Source organism: Mastigoproctus giganteus, chromosome 2 (assembly GCF_048544385.1).
Source record: "Mastigoproctus giganteus isolate SK-2022 chromosome 2, ASM4854438v1, whole genome shotgun sequence".
Classification (NCBI taxonomy): Eukaryota; Metazoa; Arthropoda; class Arachnida; order Uropygi; family Thelyphonidae; genus Mastigoproctus; species Mastigoproctus giganteus.
The window spans coordinates 162,362,391-162,390,045 of NC_143576.1; the positions used below are offsets into that span (position 1 = coordinate 162,362,391).

General features: G+C 36.8%; 1 protein-coding gene across 3 annotated transcripts in view; it reads right to left on the reverse strand.

The window, feature by feature from the left end:
- Window positions 1–27,655, reverse strand: part of LOC150089714 (NCK-interacting protein with SH3 domain) — a 167,728-nt gene that overhangs the window by 75,218 nt on the left and 64,855 nt on the right. For 2 of the 3 annotated variants that reach the window (XM_090368754.1, XM_090368753.1), the window contains exons 5-6: window positions 14,671–14,829; window positions 221–307 (exon numbers count right to left, since the gene is read on the reverse strand). In XM_090368754.1, the coding sequence (XP_090224880.1) occupies window positions 221–307; window positions 14,671–14,829 (246 nt within the window). The remainder of the gene's footprint in view (window positions 1–220; window positions 308–14,670; window positions 14,830–27,655) is intronic. The other variant, XM_090368755.1, reaches the window with a different exon arrangement.

Below are 27,655 nucleotides of genomic sequence, written 5' to 3' on the forward strand. Positions count from 1 at the left end.
TAATCGGATTTAATTGAATTTCTAAATTAATTGGAGGCTTTTGGCTACAGTTTCTGTCTTGTTACCTTCACTTTCCCCTTCCCTGTTGATTTAATTTTAATGTTTAAATTTTTGCTCTACAGTTTTGCCATACTACTGACATATGTTTTAATTTGATTTTAATTTTATATTTATTATCGGTTGTATATATATATATATATATATTATTTTTTGTTTTTACCATTTGATAATAAGTGACCAGAAGGTGGACAACTTCATAATCATTTGCACAAACAGCATCTCTGGATATCCTTGGGTCTGCATCTAACTAAGAAGAAAATTTGAAAATGTAATTCATCTCAAAACAATTAAGGCAATACAGTCAATGAAGAATTATTTAATAGTTGTGATCATTAACATGAAATGAGTCGTGAAAGGAGGAACTAAGAAATCAGATGGCACGAAATGAAGTCTGGGCAGAGAAAGTACTAATCTAATAATCACACATGCCTGCTCTCAGAATGTTAGACAAAATTCTGGTTTTGATATTTTATGTAATCTAACTATTTTATAAATGTCATAAGAAATCTATATAACTTAGTTTTACTTATTTAATTTACTGCATGAATTAGAATAACTGGATTGTTTACAGCACACTGTGACCCCTCCTTGAGAGTATACTGCATATTTCTATAACAGAGAGAGAGAGAGAGAGAGAGAGAGAGAGAGAGAGAGAATATAAATCATTAAGTAATATTCACCTCCTACCAAGACTATCTAGACCATGAATTTTAATGAATAAATTAATAAAGCATAGGCCCAACTTTAGTCCCACTGAAAGCATAATTTTTTCATGGAACTGGAAGGAATTAGTTAAAACTAATTCCTTGTGGATAGCAGGAATAAGTATCCCTTCCACATTCAGTGGGATCACCAATTCAGCCATATAAGAGGGGAATACATTCCAATTCATCCCAAAAATTTCTACTCAATTCAGGTCTGAACTTTGACCCTGCCAGGACTCTGTTTTTTTCTTTTTTCAAATCAAGTTTTTACACTGCTCATTGTATGGTATGGAGCAGTATCATGTTGGAACATGAGGGTAGAATTGCACTGATAAGAAAATTGCCTGATTACTGATTAATTGGCTTCTGTTAATTGGCCGATTAGTCATTACAATGATTTCCCAACTTAAATAGCAGTCCAATGAAAAAGTTGCCTATTGCTTAATTACAGTATAGTATATACAGTCAAATATCAACTAAATAGCACTAATATAAAGAATATTACAACGTACTAATATAAATAGTACTAATATAAAGAATTCATGTCTACGAGTGTTCAATTACAGAATCAGTTACATATCTGTAACTAGTTTTATAAGTATCTGTAACCTTCCAGCAGGCATTTTTTGCATCCCAGTGGCACCGATACATCATTTGCATCTCAGAAGCACTTCCTTGATAGACACAGACAGTTAAATGCCAGTCACGTGACCTGCTTCAATAGTCTGACCATCTTGCTTGAACCAGTTAAAAATTGCAACTTGTGGACGAAAAATTTTTTTTTCTACTTAAGTCTTTCTACATTGCTACCATTCTGGACTAAGAAATTTTGGCAGCACTGGGACTTCAACAATTCTACTAACACCAATGAGTTTAATGGTTTTATAGATAAATTGAAGTGATTTGTTATTTGCTGAAGTGAATTGAAGTGATTTGTTATTTTGTTAAACAAAAATAAAAAAGATAATAAAAATTAACACAACAGTGCTTTTCTGGAAAAAAAAAAATAATAAAATAATTTTCATTAATGCAAGTCATTTTTAAGGTTAGGAAATAACAGGAAAAGAAAGAAAGATTCTTTATATATATATATATCATAACGTCAATAAATCACTTAACGCTATGATATTATCATTTACGTTCAAGCACCAATCAGTATATTGTCTGTCACGCCTATGTGTCAATCAATATATCATTGTCGACTTATGTTTCAGAACGATAGCACACATCGCCTGTTTATTGATTGTGCAGTGCAAAGGGGCAGTAGCGGCAAAGCAGATGTCAGGTAAGTTTCCCATTACTTGCTGTGGTTCTCGTATTGGTTTTTTTTTATCTTCGCCTCATTGTATTCAGTTTGTTTGTACACCTTATTAATCCATAATGTGTTTCTAATCCTCTTATTATTTTTTCAGATTAAATTTTATTAAGATTTAAGTAACTGTCAAGGTGACCATTATGGCACCAAGTATTGCATGGAAGTATTTTAAGATAAATTCAAAGGACAAAACTGTTTGCATATGTAATTTATGTGATACCACCATATCAAGGGATGGTAAAACAGCCAAAACATTTACAACCACAAATATGTTGAATCATCTTCCATCCAGAAGAAATGTCAAAAAAAAAAAAAAAACCAAAAAAAAAAACAGAAGCATCAGATAAGTTGAAAAGGACATATGCCAAATGTTCAGGAAGTAGCAGCACCATTGAACTTCCTGCTAAAGTGCAAACTACTATTAAAGCAGTATTAACAGAGAAGAAGCTTTGTGAAATGAATGACCACAAGGCCAAAGAGATCCATTATTTAATTGGAGAAATGATAGCTGTTGACCTTCAATCATATTCTGAAACATCTTAAATTGGATTCCAAAGGCTATTAAAAACAATTGCCAAAATTACAATATTCCAAGTAGAAAATATTTCACTCATAAAATCATTCAAGATATATTTCAGAAGGTAAAAACAAAACTTTAAATATCTCTTGATAAAGCCACCAAATTTTCTTTAACCACTGATATTTGGGACAGCTACTACAAATAACTCTTCATTTCTGAGTATTACAGGCAACTGGCTTTCAAATGAGTTTGAACACACAGGGCTGTCCTAAGAGTTCTTCTGTTTTCAGGCTCTCATACAGGGATATAGATCAGGGAGTTGAACATGTGCTAAAAGAATATAAGCTCTCAAAAAGCAAAGTCTTCCTCATGCTGAAAGATACTGGAGTAAATATGGTAGCTGGTGTCACTGATAATGGTTTACAGTCACAATCATGTTTCATACACGCATTAAAACTTTCAATAAATGACTTCATATTTGCCCAGCAGGCTGTAAGGATAATTGTTACTATCAATAGGAATATTGTAAAATACTTTAGTCATTCTGCTTCAGCAGTTAACAAATTAATGGAAATACAAGTGCAGCTAAATTTAAAGAAGCACAAATAAATTAAAGATGTATCCACTCATTGGAATTTAATGTATTACATACTGGAAAGAAACACAGAACAGTGAAAAGCTCTCACAACACATGCTGTGGATAAAATATTCCAACATTAATCCCTACAATTTTGACTCTTAATTTATTTTTGTCCAAAGCTATCCAAAATAATAATTTCAGTGGAATTTATCACAGTTGAGCTTAAATCATTAATTGTGAAAAGATTTTCCACTTACGTGGAAAATAAATCTGTGTTTATCTACTTTTATAGATCCTAGATTTAAGATGAAATTTCAAAAAAGTGATATGAAAAACAAAATAAAGGAATGGATCTTAGAAGCTGGAAGAACTTCCCTGATAGTTGAGGATGATATTTCAACAGGATATGCTTCAACCAGTTCTACTGAAGATCAAGATACCCCAGGCTTTACTATGATTTTTTCAAGTTTGTTTGATGAATTAGCTTCTGCTAAGACAGATAGTGTTCAAAATGAAGAAACAGAAGAAATGTCACCCAGAGTAAGTTCAAAAGAGAAGTGATCCTCAAAAAAAAAAGAACAAGCATTATTCAGTGTTGCACTCAAGAATTGAATTAGTATTTAGATTTGCCTAGAAATCATAGCCCATTTCTGTGGTGGAAAAACCTGCAAGACAAACTACCTCTTCTGAGTAAACTGGCTTTGAAATATTTAAGTGCACCAGCTTCATCAGTTGAAAGTGAAAAAATATTTAGTACTGGTGGTAACTAAATACTTAGTACTAAAAATATTTAGTACTGGTGGTAAAATGGGGTAACTCTGATGTTTTAGCATTACAAATGAGTATTCAATTTTGATTACTCTGTGTAAAACTACTTTTAATTCGTTTTTTCCTTTATACTATTTTAAAAAGGTGATAAATTTTATTAAAATACCTGTTAAGTTGCATTTATGTTTTATTGTATTCTCTATATTAATAAAAATAAATTGGGTTGTCACTGTTATAGCTGTTACTGTTGTTAACTGTTACAGCAGCCAAACTCCGAAAATGTTTACTTAATCCACTTCGGTATATCAAAGCTATCTGATGATGACTATTACTGGCTTATATTTAGCGGGAAATGACCGATTAATGCATTTGTCAGCATTTGAATTATTGAATATTACTGAAATATTTCTGATTGCCTCCTAGAATTTCTTTCTTTATACATACAAAGAAAGCAATCCTAGTAGGCAGAAATTACAATGGATCAACTCTCCAGTAGTTGTGACACCAATTGTAACAGATGCTTGCATGGTGTCTATTTAGTCACTTTTTTTTTTAATAATAAAATGCAATTTTTAGCATTTAACTGTTATATTAGAATTTGTCCTTTGTTAGCAGTCTATGTAACAGAGGATTAACAGAAATATATCCAGACAGACAGACAATAATAGAGCAATGTTTAGTGTAGTTAAATGGGCTTGTTCGTTTTATCAGTGGGTGGGAGGAGGGAGAGCAGATTACAATGGCCTCAGACATCTGAGTTTATTCAGTGGGGGAAATTGGCTATTCTAATAAGTAGAAATGATGACCGGAAAATACTTAAGGAAGCATTTTCCATTTAACATTTCTACTCATTTCCATTTAGCATTATTAAAGAATTTTAATAGCTTTAGCTTTCGGAAGTTATCAAAATACTTTAATAGCTTCTAGAATCTATTAAATTTTTTAAACCATTGAAGGAGCTACTATTCAAGGTATAGACCAAAATGGATGACTCAGTGAGAGAAAAGAAAGTTACATGGAATGAATTATCAGGAGACCCCTGAATACCAGGTAATTATAAATTAGTCTATGTGTAACAAGTAGCAAAACTACTTGTTACAATTGAGGATCATACCTCAGGAGCTTAGGTATGATCGTACAGACTCTTTATAGTCTAATAAGAGTACAAATAACAGTGTTAAATGCTTTGATCTGGCTCACCACAGAATGGCAGCAATAGCACTGATGACAACTGAAGAAGTTACCAATAATACAAATACATCCTAGCTAATACTGACAGAAGCTGAACAATTTTATGATCACTGAAAAACAATTAGCATACATAAATGTAAAAAAAAAAAAAAATGGGTTCCAGGGCCTGATGGAATCTATATAGTTATATTAAAGAAGAAAAAAAAAAGAAAAAAAAAAAAAAAAGACTTTGGCTGATGCTATATTTTTCTTGGTTACATAATTTTCCAACAGTAACTTAATTACTGAATTGATGCAAAAAAAAAAAAAAACAGCATCTGATTTCCCATACCCAGAAAACAAGTCAAAAGCACCTTGAAAAGCTGATTAAGACCACACTTCACAATTGTTTTCCTGTCTAATTAATGGACATTGTTAATGCTTTCTATATGAACTGAATGAAAACTAATAGTAATTGTAAAAGAACACTAACCCACACGGTTATATCCCAACTTAGAAATCAGTATCAGAAATCTAGTCAGAGAAGAAGGCTATTCATTTATTCAAGAGTATTTTTCACCAGCCTAACTCATGTACGTGCACCAGATGTTGAATGTCAAGGTATACAAGGCTAAAGAGAGACTGATATCAAATGCTTGATACGTATCAGCATTCATGAAAAACTTTACTTATTTTATTCTTGGTCATAACATTGTGCAGTTTGTATTGGTATTTATGTTTAAGGGCAGCTAAGGCCAAAATGTGCCAGATTGTATATTATTATCCTAAAGTACTAAAATTTGTTCCATTTTGGCATCAGAGGAATTCATATATATATGTATTCACTTCAGAAAAGTCGAGTGTAGCTAGACTAGCACTATTTCCAATCATGTGGGTAAGCGATAATGGTTCTTGCAGTTGTGATTGAGAGTGGAAAATACTTCTTCTGAAATGAGAATAGTGGGGACAATCTAAAAGTATATGCCTGACTGTAAGTGGTAGTGTACAATGCGTGCATCGAGGTGGGTCATCCCCCATGAGTAGAAACATATCCTTAGCCTTGCTAGTACAACTTCTTCCTGTCTATTTTGTCTGAAGCTGGAAATCCATATTGCTGGTTCTTCTTTGATTTGGTGCAGTTTGTTATTACTCTGTGACGTCCATATTTCTGTCCATTGAAATGTACAGACTTTTTTTTATATGCTTCAAATAGTCTCTATATGGCACTTGGTAATTTGCTGGTGTTGTACTGTTTGGTTTTTTGGCTACCTGATCTGCTCTCTCATTGCTTAAGATACCAGAATGCCCTGGGAATCCAGCAGAATTTCACTGAATGATTCCTACTTCGTAGATGGTTTAAACAGCAAATGATTTGTTTTTTGATTGGTTGTGATGTTGAAAATTGATTACCCAAAGCAGACACTGCACTCAATGAATCAGTGTATTTATACTGCTAGCATTGTGGAGGGCATTAATATTCTGTAAGGCTAGTTTGATTGCATATAACTCAGCAGTATAACTGCTACATTCAACTAGTAGTGATATGGAGGCTATAAAAGAACAGAAAGAAAACTGCGGCACCAACAGCAGAACCTGTTTTGATAAAATTTTTGATAAAATTTGGCCGTTTTGTATATTGTTGAGGGCATGTTCTTTATGTAGTTGTTTGATATTTTCATCTGCCAGGGATTTCTTTCCCCATTGCCTAAAGTGGGTATCACAGTGATTGAGATTTACAGACCAGGGTGGATCAGGAACATCGCTCTTTTGAAGTATGTTATCAAAATCAATATTCCAAGTGTGAAGCAAATCTTTTAGCAAATCTAATGCCAGTTGGTCTATTTTCAGTTGGTTTACTGTTATAGAATGCTGTCCATTCAGGGTTGGAAAGCAACAGTCAAACAGGATGGACTGGAAAGCTTTGAATTGTAGCTGCATAATTTAGAAGCAGCATTTTCCTTCTAAGGTGAAGTGGAGTGGAGTGGAGGTTCATGTGCCACTACATGCAGACTCTGAACAGGAGATGTTCTAAATGCGCTCAGAGCAGTACAAAGGGCACTGTGTTGTGTTGGATGGTATTAAGTCTGATTAATGCACTTTTCCAACTGAATCATATACAATAGCACCATAGTCTAAATGAGACCTGATAATAGCATGATACAAATGTAATAGATATGGGGAGCTGATAGATACATTCTGTATCTATCAGCCCCCCATATCATAGCAGAAATGGACCTAAGTATATTAAGTTCCGGGTACTATTCGGGTTTTCTGCTCATTTTAGTTTTGATGTTGACAAGCGCAGAAAACCCGAATTTGCACAAGTACGAGGTAGAAAATTGTACCAAAACTTGAAGCGCTCTGGCTCCTATGTTGGGATATTCCTTCTTAATTAATATCCAAAAGGATTCGAGTGAAATTCCAGAGTATTCTAATCGCAACGTATGGTCATTGAGAATTTGTATTAATTCCTCTTCTTCTTTAAGGCTTAACTCCATTTTATTAGATGTCAATTCCACAAACAGATTTTGTATCCAGTCAAAACTGTCGATAGATATATCACGAAAATAATGACAAATCTGTTCTTCTAGTGATGTTAAGTGTTCAGAAATTAACTTCTTTATATTTTTTGTTGCAGCTATCTTTTAAAAATTTCCATGTTGGTTTCGTTAACTTTAATTTTCCAAAATTTTACTCTGTTTTTAAAAGTGGTAATTTTATCAGAAAATTTTAATAAATTTTCATATCTTCCTTGCATACTGGAATTTACATTATTCAATTGTTCAAATATATCTGTTATATAAGCGAATTTTGTACACCAAAAATCATTTCTCAACAATTGACAAAATTCATGCTTGTTTTCTTGTTAAAAAAAAAGTGAGTAGTTCTACTTTTAATTCATAAACACGACTCAATACTCGTCCTTTGGACAACCATCTGACATCAGTATGAAGAAGGTTCAAATGTGCAGATCCAAGTTCTTTATACAGTTTTGCAAACAATCATGATTTGAGAGGCCTGCTCTTAATATAATTAACCATCTTAATTATTTCATTCAGGAGAGTTAGTGATTCCTTTCCTAGTGTTTTTGCGATTAAAGTTTGTCAATGTTAAAAAACAATGAGTAGATATGATATTCTTATTTTCTTTTTTGGCTAGTGATAGAAAACCCTTTAATGACCCAACCATGGACGGTGCCCCATCTGTGCATATTCCCAAACATGATTCCCATGATACATCTACAAATTTTAAATATTCATTCAAAACATTTAAAACAACTTTACCTGTTGTGGTTTGTTCTAATTCTTTGCAACATAAAAATTGTTCTAATATTTTATCATTTTCAATAATATGAACAAATGCCAGTAGTTGGGCTTTACCTCAAATATCTGTAGATTCGTCTACTTGTAATGCAAATATAGAAGATTCTTTAATTTTAGAAGAAACAATTTTTTCATTATCGACATATCGCAAATACGTCTGTGAATCGTATCATCAGACAAAGGAATTTTCTTCAATCCCAAACATTGTTTTACAAATTTCTGCACAGTTGAGGAGAATTAGTTTCTCTGAAATAGTATGTGGTTTCATTTATTTGGCTATTATTTCTGCCACTAAATAACTGGTTTCTTGTGCTCGCTCAGCAACTTTAATTTTTTTTATAAAACTAGCACTTTGTTTTTCTTGCAATTTTAATAATTTTTTGAAGTAATCTGGTGTTTGATTAGGAAGGTTACTATGTTTTGTAGTGAAATGTCGCGATAATTTGCTTATATTATAGCATTATTTGATAATATTACTGCAAAAACAATACACATAGGATTAGGTACAAACCTATCACCACATCATGTGAACCCCATTTCTAAGTAACTGTGTTGATAAATATGAGTTTTTTTTTCTTTTTTATAGTTGAACTTGTACTTCAGTTTTTCTGCTACTCTGCGAAGTATCTTCATTGTATGCCACTATTTCTTGATTGAAATGTTCATTACTATCTTGATTTTTTTATCTTTTTAATAATAGTTTTCCGTGGCCACTGTTGTAAAGTATTTGAAATAGAAATATTAACTAAAACTTTATTGTGCAAAACATGCTCGACTATGTGCACAACTAGGCACACTGATACGCCAAAGGAGGAATGCAAGCTAAGGGCTAAGATCCGCTAAGCGAGTATGAGCATTCGCAGCAGCGCTGTGCTGTTTCAAATACAGTGTATATGACGGATGGCCCGGCTGTTCCATATATGCAGACGTACATAAACACTGCAATGCAGTCAGCAATTATTTCATGACAACTTCTAATTTACACAGTTGCATGAAAATCAACGACCTTTGGTAGAGATGGCCACGATATAAGCCAATGCTAAATTTGACATAGCTGCACCCCTATAAAGAATAAGAGGCACCCTAAGGTGCTGTGCCACCCACTTTGAGAACCACTGCTCTAGAAGGAGAGGGATGAATCAGATTGGATCACTTAACACAGACAGGATGACTACTGATGATCAAATTCAGGTATCTGATAAACTGAATGAGTATTCTGCATCTACATTCACACGAGGAGTTATTCAATGAGGGGAATGCCAGATGTTTTTCAAACTGTAACAGGGTGCTAAAGGATTTTGTAATAACTGAGAATAAAGTAGAGGAGAAATTGTTGAAAAGAAACATAAAAAAGACACCTGGGATAGATGGGATCTATTCAGTTATATTAATCGTTATTTGGTTTTTAGGAGCATTAGCAACTAAGGCCATATTGCTCCGGGATATGCGGTGGTCATTCCTTGACCTTTCCGCATACTCCGTATTTGGTGGTGACGGGCTCGAACCCCGGTCTAATCAAGAAGCATGTGCTACGCACTGCTGCTCCTTCCCACCTGGCTACGGAGGCGCCCTCAGTTATATTAAAGGAGGCAGCAAAGGAAGTAAGTAAACCCTTAGCCATAATTATGAGAGCATCCTTGGACTCAGAGTAGGTCCCCATGGACTGGAGGAGTGCAAATGTATCACCAATTCACAAAAGGGGTTTCAAAAGGTGACAAGTAACTACAGACCTGTTAGTTTAACTTGTGTTCCGGAGAAATTAATGGAATCACCAGTTAAAGAAGCATTGCAGGATCATCTAGACAAGACTGCAGTAATAGTTAACATACACACAGCATGGGTTTGTTAAAGGGAGGTCTTGTCAGACCAATTTAGCATTAGCATTAGTAGAGGCATTTGATGCAAGAAAGCAAGCTTATGCAGCATCAGCCAAAAAAAAAAAAAAAAAAAAAAAACCACTTCCACTTCACCCCTCTGTTCGTTCAAAATACCTGTCCAGCTGAGCCTTAAACTTATTTAGGCTATCAACCTCCACCACAAGGGATGGCAGTCTGTTCCACCAACCAACCACCCGCTGGCTAAAGGCAAATTTCCGCACGTCTATCCTACATCTGTCTTTCCTCAATTTGAATTTATGCCCTCTCAGGTGATTTTTCTGAGCTAGAGGAAGAATCCCATCAGCATTGAGCATACTTAAACCATTCAAGGCTTTATACACCTCTATCAGATCACCTCGCTGGTGCCTAGTCTCCAGACACTGTAATTTGCAAAACTTAAGCCTTTCTTCGTAAGAGCACCCCTTTGTTCCATTCACTAATCTTGTTGCCCTTCTCTGTACTCGTTCCAGCAGCTCTACATCCTTCTTGAAATGTGGCCTCCAGACCTGTATACAGTACTCTAGGTGTGGCCTGACCATTGCCTTATACAATGGAATAATCACCTCCCTATCCCTGCTGGAAAAATTCCTGTATATCTTTGACAATACTCCATGAGCTACTCTTGCAGCCCGTCTGCACTGCTCAGAGAACTTCATATCTGCCTGCACAATCACCCCCAAGTCCCTTTCATTCTCTACCACTGTCAGTGTAGTACCACAGAATTGATACGTTGCTCTGGGGTTGCTGTTTCCCATGTGTAGGACTTTACATTTGTCAATGTTAAACTTCATTTGCCACCTCTCAGCCCACCTGCTCAACCTTTCCAGATCCTGATGCAGCAGCATAGTGTCAGTAGTGTCCTTGACAACCCTGCCAACCTTTGTATCATCTGCAAACTTGGACATTAAGCTTGATATACCATCATCGATATCATTTATAAATACAGAAAACAATAATGGACCCAACACTGAGCCCTGAGGGACTCCACTAATAACATTAGTCCACGATGAGCAGTGTCCATTGATTACCACTCTCTGTCTTCTCCCCCTCAACCACCCCTTTATCCATAGCAGCAATTTGCCTCCAATGTCACACTGCTCCAATTTGTGTAGCAGTCTTCCATGTGCAACAGTATCAAAAGCCTTTCTAAGATCCAAGTATATAATATCAAAGTTATTCCCTGCATCCAGTTCTTTTGTGACTGCATCATAGTATCCAATCAAGTTGGTCAGGCAAGACTTCCCCTTAACAAAACCATGCTGTGTCTGAGCTATAACTGAAGTCTTGTCTAAATGATCCTGCAGTGCTTCTTTAACCAGTGCCTCCATTAATTTTCCTGGAACAGAAGTTAAGCTCACAGGTCTATAATTACTTGTGTCAGCCTTTGATCCTCCTTTGTGAATTGGGGTCACATTTGCACATTTCCAGTCTATGGGTACCTCCCCTGAGTCCAAGGAAGCTCTCATAATTATGGCTAAGGGTTTGCTTACTTCCTTTGCTGCCTCCTTTAATATAACTGGATAGATCCCATCCACCCCAGATGCCTTTCTTGTGTTTATCTTCAACAGTTTCTCCTCCACTTTACTCCCAGTTATTTCAAGATTCTGTAGCTTACTGCTAGAGTTGAATACACCTCTGGCATTCCCCTTGCTGAATAACTCCTCATGTGTGAATGTCGATGCAAAATATTCATTTAGTTTGTTAGCTACCTGAGCAGGATCATCAACAGTTGACCCATCAATATCAAGTGGACCAATCTGATTCATCCCCTTCCTGCTAGAGTTTACATAAGTAAAGAACTCTTTGCTGTTTTTCTTTGCATCCCTTGCCAAGGATTTCTCGTAATCTGCCTTCGCCTGCCTAACCTCCTTTGTTACTTGGTTGCATATCAACTTGTATCTATCATAGGCTTCTGTGTCATGTGTTAATTTGTAAGTATCCCATGCATTTTTCTTCTCTGCCATATGCCTCATGAGTTCATCTGACATCCATTTTGGCCTAAACCTTGAACAATATTTCTTAGTTGGTATGTAAAGCCTAGTAGCTTCCAAGATAAGTTCTTTGAATGCTTCCCATTTTGAATTTGCTGTTGGTAACATCATCAGTTGGTCCCACTGTATAGAATTTAAATACAGTCTCAGTCCATCGTAGTCGCCTTTACGGAAGCAATAACCCTTCCCTTTACCCCTAATGGTAGTTACCTCTTTCAGTAACTCCCACTTCAGCACACTGTGATCACTGCCACCTAGTGGTTCATTTATCTGCAGATTCTTAATGCATGAAGAATCACTGCTGATAATCAAATCAAGAGTATTACTCCCTCTAGTTGCCTCCCGAACATGCTGATGTAGAAAACAATCATCCAATAAATCCACAAAAGCCCTGCTAGTGTGTGAGTAACCAGCCCCCAAATTCCAGTCAATATCTGGGAAATTAAAATCTCCCATTATAAGACTCTCTGATTTACTGGCCCACTCTATTTCCCTGTACAGTTCCTTATTATACTCATCAGAGTCATTAGGCCTATAGCACACTCCTACTCTCAATTTTGATCTCCCAATGCTTATGTCACACCAAACTGACTCAACACTGCACTGTCCAGCGATGTCGACTGGCTTCACTTCCTTGGTTTTTATGTGTTTCTTAACTAATAGCATAACCCCTCCCCCCTTCCTATCCTGTCTATCCTTTCTGTAGACGTTGTACTCCCCAAATTGCAGTTCTGCATCCCTTATATCTGTGTGACACCACGTCTCTGATATCCCAACAATATCTGCCTTTGATGTTTTGAGCAATACCTCAAATTCATCAAATTTATTTACTAAACTCCTAGCATTGGTGTACACGCAAGTATACCTGCACCTGTTTCTATTCTTAGCTACCCTAACACAACCCATGTGTTTACTTGTACCGCAATGGCTCCCAGCAGTCTCTGAAATACCATGCATCTTGTTTTTCAGGCTTCTGCTCATTCTAATAGAAGCAGTGCAAGAATCTCTTTCACCTCTGCCAGTGGCTACTGTCAATCTATTGGTCTTTGTCTCCCCCCAAGCTAGCAGTTTTCCGACGCACATAATTTGATTGGATATTATGATGTGGTCACAAAGGAACTGAATGTCAAAAATAATTTTGATATCATATACTTGGATTTCGGCAAAGCTTTTGATACTGTTGCACATGGAAGACCGCTGTACAAATTGGAGAGGTATGTATTAAGGGTAAGTTGCTACAATGGATAAAGGGATGGTTGAGTGGGAGACGACAGAGAGTGGTAATTGATGAACACCGCTCTTCGTGGACAAATGTTATTAGTAGAGTTCCCCAGGGTTCGGTGTTGGGCCCATTCTTGTTTTGTATATTTATCAATGATATTGATGAAGGTATATCAGGTTTAATGTCCATGTTTGCAGATGATACAAAGGTTAGCTGGGTTGTTGATGATAGTAAAGACAGTATGCTGATCTAGACAAGGTGGGCAAATGTGCTGAGAAGTGGCAACTGAAGTTTAACATTGACAAATGCAAAGTACTGCATATGGGTAGCAATAACTGAAGAGAAATGTACCAAATATTTGGTAATACACTCAGGAAAGTGGAAAGTGCAGTCAAATGTGCAATCAAATATGAAGTTCACTGAGCAGTGCAGACGAGCTGCCAGGGCAGGTCATGGAGTCTTGTCAATGATATATAGGAATTTTGCTAGCAGGGACAGGGAGGTGATTATCCCGTTGCACAAGGCAATGGTCAGGCCACACCTAGAGCACTGTGTACAGGTCTGGAGGCCTCATTTTAGGAAGGATGTAGAGTTTCTAGAACGAGTACAAAGAAGAGCAGCAAGATTGGTGAGAGGAACAAAGGGGTGCTCTTACCAAGAAAGGCTTAAGTTCTGCAAATTGCAGTGCCTGGAGAGTAGGCACCTGCAAGGTGATCTGATTGAGGTATATAAGGCCTTGAATGGATTGAGCAAGCCGAATGCTGATGTGATTCTTTCTCTTGCTCAGACTAAGAACCTGAGGGGGCATAGATTAAAATTGAGGAAAGACAGTTGTAGAATAGTTGTGTGGAAATTTGCCTTTAGCCAGCGGGTGGTTTATTGGTGGAAGTTTATAGCCTAAATAAATTTAAGGCTGAGCTGGACAAGCATTTGCAACGAATGGAGGGGTGAAATGGGAGTTTTTTTTTTTTTTTTTTGGCTGATGCTGCATAAGCTTGCTTTATTGCATCGTATGCCTCTACTAATGCTAATTAGTTAATAGTCAAATATTTCCTTAATGTAAGTATAAAAGCTCCATTTCCGTTCAAAACACAGCTTTTCGAAAGGAAAAGAAAACTACTTTATAAGCCAAAAACCCACCAAAATGCTATAAAGATCATCTAAAAGACCTTTTATAAAGGCCTCATCTTCATGAACAGGCCAGCTACGTTGCTGTTCATCATTTTTACAGTACCACAGCAATTCAAATATACGCTGAAGTTTTCGTTTGTCTTCACTAGAAACTCCTGCCTCTTCTCCCTAGTGTAAATAAATAAACAGGTTTAATTAATTACAATTACTAGATTCCGTAATATAATTTAGAAATTCATTACTGCAAATAATTCTTATAATTTATGGTCTAATTTAGATAACCAAAATCATATACATATTACTGCCATGTAATAATCACTAACTGTCAGACATCATTTAGCTAAGGATATAACTAATTTAACATTGTGATCGTTAAGGTATAGCATAAGTGAGCATAAATATAACGTAAAACTAGTTAGCATAATAAGTATCACTGCATTAGCACAGTATTTTCAATTAAATTTATTAACCTCATTCATTTTCATTGTTAATTAATTAAATTGTATTTAAATGGAAATCATTACCCAGACTATAGCAGAAAAGCAATGGGTACAAATTAGTAGGAGTGCTGTGGCTTTATGGAGAACCAAAGGGGGCGATTCACCAACACATCACAACTGAAAAAAATGTGCAACTTGTGAAATGTTTCCAGACCTTTCTGGAACAGGACATGATCTAGCCAAGGAGGATGTCTTTGTGTGTGCTAGGTGCAGAGAGCGGGAAGGAATTAGGTGTCAACTCAGCATTCTGATGGGCATCTATGAGAGTTTGAAGAGTAGGGTAGATGCCCTCTAAGGAATTAAAATGGGGCCAATCAAATTCTCAAATTCCCAACTCGACGCCAGATCTCACTATTGTGCATCAAGCAACGCAGCAGCAATCTTCAAGGCAGAATGCCTTGTGATTCTTGTGATTCTCAGTAGTGATTCTTCATGCATTAAGAATCTGCAGATAAATGAACCACTTGGTGGCAGTGATCACAGTGTGCTGAAGTGGGAGTTACTCAAAGAGGTAACTACCATTAGGGGTAAAGGGAAGGGGTATTGCTTTCGTAAAGGCGACTACAATGGACTGAGACAGTATTTAAATTCTATACAGTGGGATCAACTGATGATATTGCCAACAGCAAATTCAAAATGGGAAGCATTCAAAGAACTTATCGTGGAAGCTACTAGGCTTTACATACCAACTAAGAAATATTGTTCAAGGTTTAGGCCTAAATGGTTGTCAGATGAACTAATGAGGCATATGGCAGAGAAGAAAAATGCATGGGATACATACAAATTAACACGTGACACGGACGCCTATGATAGATACAAGTTGATCTGTAACCAAGTTACAAAGGAGGTTAGGCAGGCGAAGGCAGATTACGAGAGATCCTTGGCAAGGGATGCGAAGAAAAACAGCAAAGAGTTCTTTACTTATGTAAACTCTAGAAGGAAGGGGATGAATCAGATTGGTCCACTTGAGATCGATGGGTCAACTGTTGATGACCCTGCTCGGGTAGCTAACAAACTAAATGAATATTTTGCATCGACATTCACACATGAGGAGTTATTCAGCGAGGGGAATGCCAGAGGTGTATTCAATTCTAGCAGTAAGCTAGAGAATCTTGTAATAACTGAGAGCAAAGTGGAGGAGAAATTGTTGAAGATAACCACAAGAAAGGCACCTGGGGTGGATGGGATCTATCCAGTTATATTAAAGGAGGCAGCAAAGGAGGTAAGCAAACCTTTAGCCATAATTATGAGAGTTTCCTTGGACTCAGGGGAGGTACCCATTGACTGGAGATGTGCAAATGTGACCCCAATTCACAAAGGGGGATCAAAGGCTGACACAAGTAATTATAGACCTGTGAGTTTAACTTCTGTTCCCGGAAAATTAATGGAGGCACTGGTGAAAGAAGCACTGCAGGATCATCTAGACAAGACTTCAGTTATAGCTAGGACACAGCATGGTTTTGTTAAGGGGAAGTCTTGCCTGACCAATTTGATTGGATACTATGATGCAGTCACAAAAGAACTGGATGCAGGGAATAACTTTGATATTATATACTTGGATCTTAGAAAGGCTTTTGATACTGTTGCACATGGAAGACTGCTGCACAAATTGGAGCAGTGTGGCATTGGAGGCAAGTTGCTGCTATGGATAAAGGGGTGGTTGAGGGGGAGAAGACAGAGAGTGGTAATCAATGGACACTGCTCATCATGGACTAATGTTATTAGTGGAGTCCCTCAGGGTTCAGTATTGGGACCTTTATTGTTTTCTGTATTTATAAATGATATTGATGATGGTATATCAGGCTTAATGTCCAAGTTTGCAGACGATACGAAGGTTGGCAGGGTTGTCAAGGACACTACTGACACTATGCTGCTGCAACAGGATTTGGAAAGGTTGAGCAGATGGGCTTCGAGGTGGCAAATGAAGTTTAACATTGACAAATGTAAAGTACTACATATGGGAAACAGCAACCCCAGAGCAGCGTATCAACTCTGTGGTACTACACTGACAGTGTTAGAGAATGAAAGGGACCTGGGGGTGGTGGTGCAGGCAGATATGAAGTTCTCTGAGCAGTGCAGACGAGCTGCAAGAGTAGCTCATGGTGTATTGTCAATGATATATAGGAATTTTTCTAGCAGGGATAAGGAGGTGATTATTCCCTTGTATAAGGCAATGGTCAGGCCACACCTAGAGTACTGTATACAGGCCTGGAGGCCTCATTTCAGGAAGGATGTAGAGCTGCTGGAAAGAGTACAGAGAAGGGCAACTAGATTGGTGAATGGGACAAAGGGGTTCTCTTACGAAGAAAGGCTTAAGTTTTGCAAATTACAGTGTCTGGAAACTAGGCACCAGCGGGGTGATCTGATAGAGGTGTACAAAGCCTTGAATGGTTTGAGCATGCTCAATGCTGATGGGATTCTTCCTCTAGCTCAGAAAAATCACCTGAGGGGGCATAAATTCAAATTGAGGAAAGACAGATGTAGGATAGATGTGCGGAAATTTGCCTTTAGCCAGCGGGTGGTTGGTGGGTGGAACAGACTTCCATCCCTTGTCGTGGAAGTTGATAGCCTAAATAAGTTTAAGGCTCAGCTGGACAGGTATTTCGAACGAACAGAGGGGTGAAGTGGAAGTGGTTATTTTTATTTATTTATGTTACTTTTTTTTTTTTTTTTTTTTTTTTGGCTGATGCTGCATAAGCTTGCTTTCTTGCATCAAATGCCTCTACTAATGCTAATGCTAATGCACTGGTCCCACAGGAGCTAGTTATTGTCAGTGACTCAATTGTCGGGAAGACGGGAAATATATTGTGCAAAAAAGGATATGTGGAACAGGCCGGAGCAAGGTATGTCTGCCAGGGGCAAAGGCTGATGATGTTGTAGAGCAGATATCTTTTAAGGGCACAAAAGGTGATATTGTTGTACATGTTGGCACTAATGACATCAAGAGTAAGAGATCTGCAGACTCATTTAGCAAGTACAGGTCAATGTCGAAAAAAAGTCGCAAGTTATGGTTAAATTTGAAAATGCCTGCAATTCTACCCAGACATGATAGAGGGGAATATATGATGAGAGCCTAGTCAATCAATTCAGCTCTGGAGAAATTGTGCAAGGTTCACAGGATAGAATTTTCTCAGTGTGGTCTCTGCTTGTTAATAGGAGAGACTGCTTTTACAAGGATGGGATACACTTAAATAGAAAGTGTGCAAGAATATTTGCTGATGCTATAGAGACAGTGTTAGTTGGATCAGAAAACTGCTAGCTTGGGGGGGGGAGGAAGGAAGGTTCACAAACTAATAGAATAACAGTAACCACAGGCAGAGGTGAAAGTGATTCTTGCACTGCTTGTATTGGAATGAGCAACAGACTGGAACTGGGGATTTTAAGGACTGCTGGGTGTCATGGTTGAGGATGTCAAATTTGTTGTTTGTTGTTTGGTTTTTAGGAGCATTAGCAACTAAGGCCATATCGCTCAGGGATATGCGGTGGTCATTCCCTGACCTTTCCGCATCCTCCGTATTTGGTGGTGACAGGCTTGAACCCCGGTCTAATCAAGAAGCGTGTGGTACAAACTGCTGCTCCTTTGCACCTGGCTATGGAGGCACCTGAGGATGTCATGGTAGGGTCACAAAGAGTAAGAACAGGTGTGTATACTTGCATGTACACCAATACTAGGAGTATAATAAATAAATGTGAGGGATTTGAGGTGCTGGCAAAGACATCGAAGACAGATGTTGTTGGGATATCAGAGTGTGGAGTCACACAGATATAAGGAATGCACAATTGTAATTTCGGGATTACAATATGTACAAAAAGGATAGAAAGCAGGGAGAGGTTATGCTGTTAGTTAAGAAACACACAAAATCTAAAAAGGTGCATCCAGTTGACATGGATGGGCAGTGCAATGCTGTCAGTTTGGTATGACATAAGCAATAGAAAAGCAAAATTGAGCGCAGGAGTGTGTTATAGGCCTAATGACACTGATGAGTACAACAAATAACTGTACAGAGAAATAGTGCACACCAGTAAATCAGCAGTGCGTAGCACACGCTTCTTGATTAGACCGGGGTTCGAGCCCGTCACCACCAAATACGGAGGTTACGGAAAGGTCATGGAATGACCACCGCATATCCCGGAGCAATATGGCCTTAGTTGCTAATGCTCCTAAAAACCAAACAACAAACAAACAACCAGTAAATCAGATGTCTTATAATGGGGGATTTGAACTTCCCAGATACTGACTGGAACTTGTGGGTTGGTCACACACACAACTAGCAAGACTTTTGTAGATTTATTGGATGATTGTTTTCTATTTTCTACAGCAGCAGCATGTTCAAGGGGAATCAGAGGAAGTAATATTCTTGATTTGATCATCATCAGTGATTATTCATTCATTCATTAAGAATTTGCAGATAACGGAATCACTAGGTGATAGTGATCATTGTGCTGAAGTGGGATTTACTCAAAGATGTAAACTACCATCGGGGATAAAGGGAAGGGTTTTTGCTTTCATAAAAGTGACCACAGTGGTCTCTCAGACTGTTTTTAAATTCTATACAGTTGGACCAACTGATGACGTTACCAACAGAAAATTCAAAATGGGAAGCATTCAAGGAATTAATCTTGGATGCTACTAAGCTTTTCATATCAACTAAGAAATACTGTTCGAGGTTTAGGACTAAATGGATATCAGATAAACTAACAAGACTTGTGGCAGAGATGAAAAATGCATGGGATGCATGTAAATTATTGGGAGACACAGAAGCCTATGTTAGATACAAACTACTCTGTAACTGAGCCTTAAAGGAGGTCAGGCAAGCAAAGGTAGATTATGAGAAATCTTTGGCAAAGCATGCAAAGAGGAACAGCAAGGACTTCTTTGCTTATGTAAACTATAGAAGGAAAGCAATGAATCAGATTGTTCCACTTGATATTGATGATATTGATGGTTTGATCGTTGATAATCCTGCTCAGGTAGCCAACAAACTGAATACATATTTTGCATCTACATTCACACATGAAGAGGAATTATTTAGGGAGAATGCCAGATGTTTTTCAAACTGTAACAGGGTGCTAAAGGATTTTGTAATAACTGAGAATAAAGTGGAGGAGAAATTGTTGAAAAGAAACATAAGAAAGACACCTGGGGTGGATGGTATATATCCAGTTACATTAAAGGAGGCAGCAAAGGAAGTAAGCAAACCCTTAGCCATTATTATGAGAGAGAATCCTTGGTCTCAGTGGAGAGGTCCCCAAGGACTGGAGATGTGTTAATGTATCCCCAATTCACAAATGGGGATCAAAGCATGACATGAGTAAGACCTGTTAGTTTAACTTCTGTTCCAGGAAAAATAATGGCATCAATGGTTAAAGAGGCACTGCAGGATCATCTACACAAGACCGCAGCTATAGTTCAGATGAAGCATAGGTTTGTTTAGGGGAAGTATTGTCTGACTAATTTGATTGGATACTATGATGTAGTCACAAAAGAACTGGATGCAAAAAATAATTTTGATATCATATACTTGGATTTGAAGAAAGGTTTTGATATAGTTGCACATGGAAGACTGGTGCAATATGTCCAAAGTAACTCTTGCGCCAAAAATAACCCAACAACAACAACAACAACAACATGGAAGACTACTGTACAAATTGGGGCAGTATGGCATTAAGGGCAAATTGCTGCTATGGATAAATGGTGGTTGAGTGGGAGAAGATAGAGAGTGGTAATCAGTGGACACTGCTTTTTTGTGGACTAATGTTATTAGTGGAGGCCCCTGGGGTTCAGTGTTGGGCCCATTATTATTTTCTGTATTTATTAATGATATTGATGAAGGCATATCAAACTTAATGTCCAAGTTTGCAGATGATATGAAGGTTGGCATGGTTGTCAATGACACTAATGTGAGTGCGCTACTGCAACAGGATACAGAAAAGTTGGGAAGATGGGCTGAGAGATGGCAACTGAAGTTTAACATTGACAAATATCAAGTATTATAGGTAGCAGTAACCCCCAGAGTAACATCAACTCTGAGGTACTACACTCAGGGCAGTGGAGAATGAAGGATTGGGGGTAATTGTGCAATCAAATTTGAAGTTTTCTGAGAAGTGGAGACAATCTGCAAGGGTAGCTCATGGTGTCTTGTCAATGATATACAGGAATTTTCAAGCAGTGATAAGGAGGTGATATTCCCCTTTTATATAAGCATTGATAATAAGTTTACATTAATTAGTAACTTTAAAAAATCAAATAGATAACCTTCTAAGAACACTTAGAACTAAAAAAGAGATTGATTTGCACACCTTACATCATCAGAAATAACATAATGCCACATATTTTCAGAATCATAAAATTACATAAATTAGGACATCCACTACATTCTATGATATCGGACAGGAAATCTGCATTTGCAAATTTATCTTCCTTTAGTTAAAATCATCTCACCGTTAATAAGATATTTAACGTTTAGTCATAATACTAATCAGACCTTTGACTTAATCAATAGTATTGACATTACTGATAATCATGTATTAGCATCATATGATGTCATCTCACTATATACTAATGCAGATGTAGATTACGAGAGCTACTTTTAATTAACTTTATGTATAAATATAGTGCAAATGCATCAGAAGTTAAAATGCATCAGAAAATATGTTAAAAGAACGTACATCCCTTAGCATATAGCATTTTAGAAATAACCATTACCCCTATAAAAGCGAGGCACTTTAGGTTTAATAATAACATCTATAAACAAACACAAGGGTCCCATATGGAATTAGGTTTATTGGCCCTGCTTTCTGAAATTTATTTAGCTGCCACTGAAAATCAAATTTTAGATCCTTTCCTCACTGGACATCAAATTATTCATACATTATGCTGATAACATTTTGTTGGTTGCTGACTGAACTACCATTATAATCTCTTACAGAAATTTAATTCCATACATGATAGATTGAAATATACTTTAGAACTAGAAGAAAATCAGAATATTAAGTTCCTTAATCTTAACATTTACAAATGTAATCAAAACTTAAAATATGTATTTATAGGAAAAAATACACACACAAATTCCTACATTTTTATTCACATCATCCCTACAGTATGAAAAAATCAGTATTGTACAATCAATTTTAGAAACAGAATTACAATATTTAATTAATGCCTTTACGAAAAGGATATAATCAATTCAGTTAATATATAATACCATTTCAAATAAATAAAAAAAATAATAATTCTTTCACTTCAAAGCAGTTAAATAATAATGACAAACAATGCATCAAAGTCATACTCGCATACCACAGTCAGTTAGCCCAACAGCTTCGTGATATTTTCTGGTACTGATATAATTCTAATTTTTCCTTCACATAATAGACTAGGCACATTATTTAATAAATATAAAAATATACATATAATATTCAGGATATAAACAATATAATATATCTTATTAAATGTCAACATAATGGTAACGCATGCTATATAGGCAGCACAATTGTAAAATTTGGATCAATCAAGACGGCAAATACTACACCTATCATCATAGAAATAGTCTTCAATCTAATTATTCTGCAACAGAACTTAGCCAATGTACACAATCACATAACCACAACCCTCAAATAGACTCAGCAATAACCTTAATGAAATTAAATTCAACTTCAAGTCATAAATTATTATTATATGAAGCTTTATAACTTTTTTTTCACTAGTTGATTAAAAAAGTGTAAGCTATTGAATGGTTCTATCAGAGCTCACAGAATGTGATTCTCAATACCAAACTACCAGCCAACCTTTCGTCAATATGGAGTTTAATATATAAAATTTCCAACACGTGCTTTAGCTATGCATCCTGGGAGTTAAGTTTCATCTATGAAAACACACACACACAACTTTCTTTTCTTGAAATAACCAACTGATGACATTTTTCCAAAGTCTCCCATCAAGACTCTTGATTATTCAGTTCATTACGGTTTTAATTATGTAAATAAGTTTATATAATTAAGAGAAGTGCACTCCTTTTTCCTTGGGGCATTTTTAACTTAACTTTTACTTTTTAAAATTCACATCTTAAAACCATATGGATTCAGTGGTGAGTACAGTAAAAAATATAAGCTCTTGCTAAAAACTTAATGACAAAATAAGCTGTACTATAAGCCCTTTCTATAAATAATTCACAGAAGGTAATTAACATGTTGACTGCCAAGGCTTATTTGGGTAAACTGGTCTCCGATGCCAATTTGACTTAGGCACGTTAAATTATTCAAAACCCAAATTCTAATATATGTATTCATCACCAAAACTCATAAAAAAAGCCTCACGAATTAACTCGTAGTTGGCATATGTAACAGAAAATTCTTCGCGGCAGCCAACTACGAGTTAACTCAATTAAATCAGATATGTTGTAACTTGCAGAATTCGCTGTATATGAGTCAGTGCTGTGCATAAATCCGCTGCAGTGGCACAGACTTTGTCGTGTATTTAGTACTTTGTTACGTGTTTTTTTTTTAATAAAAAAAAAAAACCTAAAACATGGATAAGAAGAGACCATTGAATGAAGAAGAGCTTTTTGACAAGTCATATGGTTCTGGTTCATAGATCAATCGGATCAAATGCTCTTGTATTATTCAGCCCTAAGAAAAACCATCAGATGGCTGAAAATTATTGCATTACACATTACAGAAATATATATGCATACATCCTTTTCCATCAAGTTACAGGTTTCTCTGAATTTCGGACATTTTATGGTGGAGCCCGTAACTCAACGGAAAAGTTACATTGAATCTTTGATTAGAGAAAAAAGTCTAAACATTCCAAAGAAGATTAGGTCTGAACGTAAAATTCATTATTTAGAATTTCAGTTGGCTATACCGCCAACTGATAAAAAAAACCACACCCGACTAAGCCGTATCGAGTATGTACAAGAAATAACAAACGGCGTGGAACACGCCGTTTGTTGTTATTATTGTTTAGTGTGCCAAGAGAAGTTAGCTCTTTGTGAATAAATTCTGTTTTCTGACATTGTGGTTGATTTTTCATTCTTATCCTAGAAGCCCACTATCCATTAGTTGCACGTATTCGCTACAAATATACTCGTAGCTGAGCCTGAAAGGCAAGTCATACCAGTCCGAGTTAACTTGTATGTGGCGTCCTGGGCCAGATCGCCAAATACGAATTAACTCATAGTCGGCAGTAACTGTGTTAAGAACCTGAGGGATTACTTCCAGGAAAATACAGCCCCACTCACACAGACAGAAGAAACAAAGAAAGATGGATAAAGAAGGCCCTCCATAGCAAACACTACCTCCATCAAGACTACATTCACTATAACTACATCAAGACCAGATCTACAATGACCTCCATCAAGACCAGATAGATAAGATGGCTTTGAACACATAGCTCATGAGCAGGACGCTCTTCCATGAGACCAAAGGATTCATGCTTGCCATAACAAGACCAGGTAATGAACACCAGAAACTGCAAGAAATACATTGCCAAGGGTAAAGATGACATATGTTGACACCTGGCCTCAGAAACAACCCAGTACATCACTGTGGGATGCTATAAGTGTACTCCGTCCGGAGTTATCCCCAGTACACTTAGACATAACCACCAGGATAACAGGACATCAGAAACTAATACAAAATCACTAGTTGATTAAAAAAAGTGACATATTACAAGCAACTCCCAGGCTGTACTAGAGACCCCAACTCACAAACTATATTGGGACTACACCATAATAACAAACAAGATGATCCCATACACAACAGACCAGACATGGCTCTCATCGATAAGAACAAAATGGCTACCTACCTGATCAACATAGCAGTGGCCAACATCAGCAACCTCCAGAAAACCCATGAGGAATAGATCAGGAAGTACACGGACCTAAAACAGGAAGTCAAAGCAATGGCTTCCTGTTTTTGTCAGCCATCAGCATGGTGACAAAAAGCTTCCATAACAGCCACAGGCAACAGGCCCCACAGAGAACACTTACAAGGAATTCCAGAAAACCACGATCTAGATTACCTGCAGGACAGTCAGAGAGTAACTCAACCAATAATAGTAGCCAGACATAACAACTGAACCTCAAGAATACGTACCAGTACTGATCACGGGATGGGAAACAACCTATTATGAGAAGGAAGAGACAATAATAATAACTTCCACTTCTGTTAGGTTCTGGGGCATCATAGGTTTGTTACACGTTACAATTTTATTGCTTTCTTGAATTATTTCATGTAAAATTATAAGAACAATGTATTTCCCTCTGTTCTTTTGTTCTTTTTTGCCATATATTTCCCTCTGAGAACCTCAAAGAACAGAGGGAAATAATGTATTTCCCTCTGTTATTTGTTGCATAAACATTTATTGAACTACATATTAAACTATGTTCCCTTTGAGAAACATTGTAAACTATAATGACAGATAAGCAAATTATGAAAAGAATAAGAAATTTTGGATTGTGCCAGTTTCATCATCACATATTGCATCCATACTAAGAAAAGAAAGACAGCAAGACTTTTGACCTAATCCTAGATGATGGTGAAAACTCTGGAGTGATGCTGAGACCATAAGAAGGTAACGAGATGGTATCAGGTTTCCTGAAAATAGGCAGCTGGCTTCCCATCCACTTCAAGCACTGTTTGTAATATAATAATGTAGCTGAATAATCAATTGCTTACTTTGGTCATATAAGCTGAATTTTTTTTAATTTTATTAAATTAAAATCCTCAACGGGATCAAGATACAGGGACTGGGCTGGCCAGAGCAGGAGTCTTCATCACATTTCTCAAACCACTGCACCTTGTGTAGTTTTCTCTATATGTGTACTCTTTCAAAGTGCAAAGTATTTTTCAAAGCTGAAAAGTATAAATAGTGAAACATAAGATCATGATTTGCTTTCCTACTCAATCCATTCTTTGCATTCCTAGTATCAGTGCAGCCAAATTTTCTAGTTGATATTGGAGATCACTGATTCTGTGAAGGTTTTTTCCTCCCTTAGTGCACTTTTTGCATGGTACTGATGACTTCCAATGTTCCTGCGTTAAATGCAGATGTTAACTGCTCTATTGTTTTGTGACAGTTACATCTGATAATCTGCTCCAGATGTCAAACACCTCATGTTGTCATCTTAAATACAAATGAATTGGAAAGGCACATTTATTCATTAGCACAAGGTTACACTCAATATCACTTCCAGGAATTAGGACAGTTATAGTAAATGGATGGTATTCCAGTAACACTTATCAACACCTTGAGGACTCTATAACCAGTTACATTGTTAACAGCTGTTTTCTAAGAATTTATCCATCTAGTCTCTGAATGATCAACAAGTGAAGCCATCCTTACTGCTGCAGTACCTACTAAACGTGCAGCATCAATCACACCTCTGTTGAAGACCATAGGATTCTGTCCATTCCCCAGTGAATGATTTGAGCACCTGCTTGGTCATGTTGCTTTATAGCACTTTCCTGCACGCGTGCACACACACCATACGACCTCTTCGATTTGCATCTTTTTGCAATATAACCCATACTTCCATGGTTTGGACTATATATAACAATCAGTGGTCAGGCAGCACATTATATTTTAATTTACAAACCTATATGTAAGTATGGATTCTGTCAGTTCCACTCAATTAGTGATATCTTGGTTTGTTATTCATCTGAGGAAAAATTGCAGAAACTCAACTTACTATACAAACTGTGTTCCAATTTTCTAAGGATTTTGAACGGGATTAGCATAAAGGTTTTTTAAGCAAGGCTTCCATGATATGGTCTACTTTTTTTCAACTTTTGCAATTTGGCAGGCAGTTTTCTTTTTGACCATACAGAATACTGCATGTTAGATGGCTTTGTTTTCCAGCTTTTCAACTAATGATGAATTTACCCATGGTGCTATTCTTTGCAAACTACAATTTCACAAATAACCCTAGAGTTCCTTAAGTGCTGATCTGCAAGTAATTCTCCAATGAGGGGGGCAAGAGAACTTTCCCTTTTCCAAGAGTGCTTCCCCAGACTTGTTTTACTTCTTCCAAGAAGGAATATGCTGTTCCTATGATTATTTTTAATATCCATATCTATAAGACAAGAACACATATATTTTTCAGAGACAGAATACAACAAAGGAGGTGCAAGAGTCTTTGCAAATACCACTGAGGAGAGCAGACCTAAAAGGGTTCAGGAAAACTGCTGAACCTTTATGGTCTCAGTTTGGGGAGGGACAGGTGATACCGGCATGCATTTATCTAATGAGATAGCCAAGTATATGCTTGTCCAAATCTCAAGAATTCTTGTTTGCAGTCAAAAAATCTGATAGCAACATGATGTGCCAAGGGTAAGTATGTTTTAAATTAACAGAAGACTAATGCTAGGTAGATAAGTTTAAATAACCTTAAGGGGCTGTAAACTATACAAGACACTTAAACTTAGCTGAAATAGGATATAATAGGCAAGCTTCACTATGATTTGTATATTAGGAAGGTTAGCAAGATAGAAGG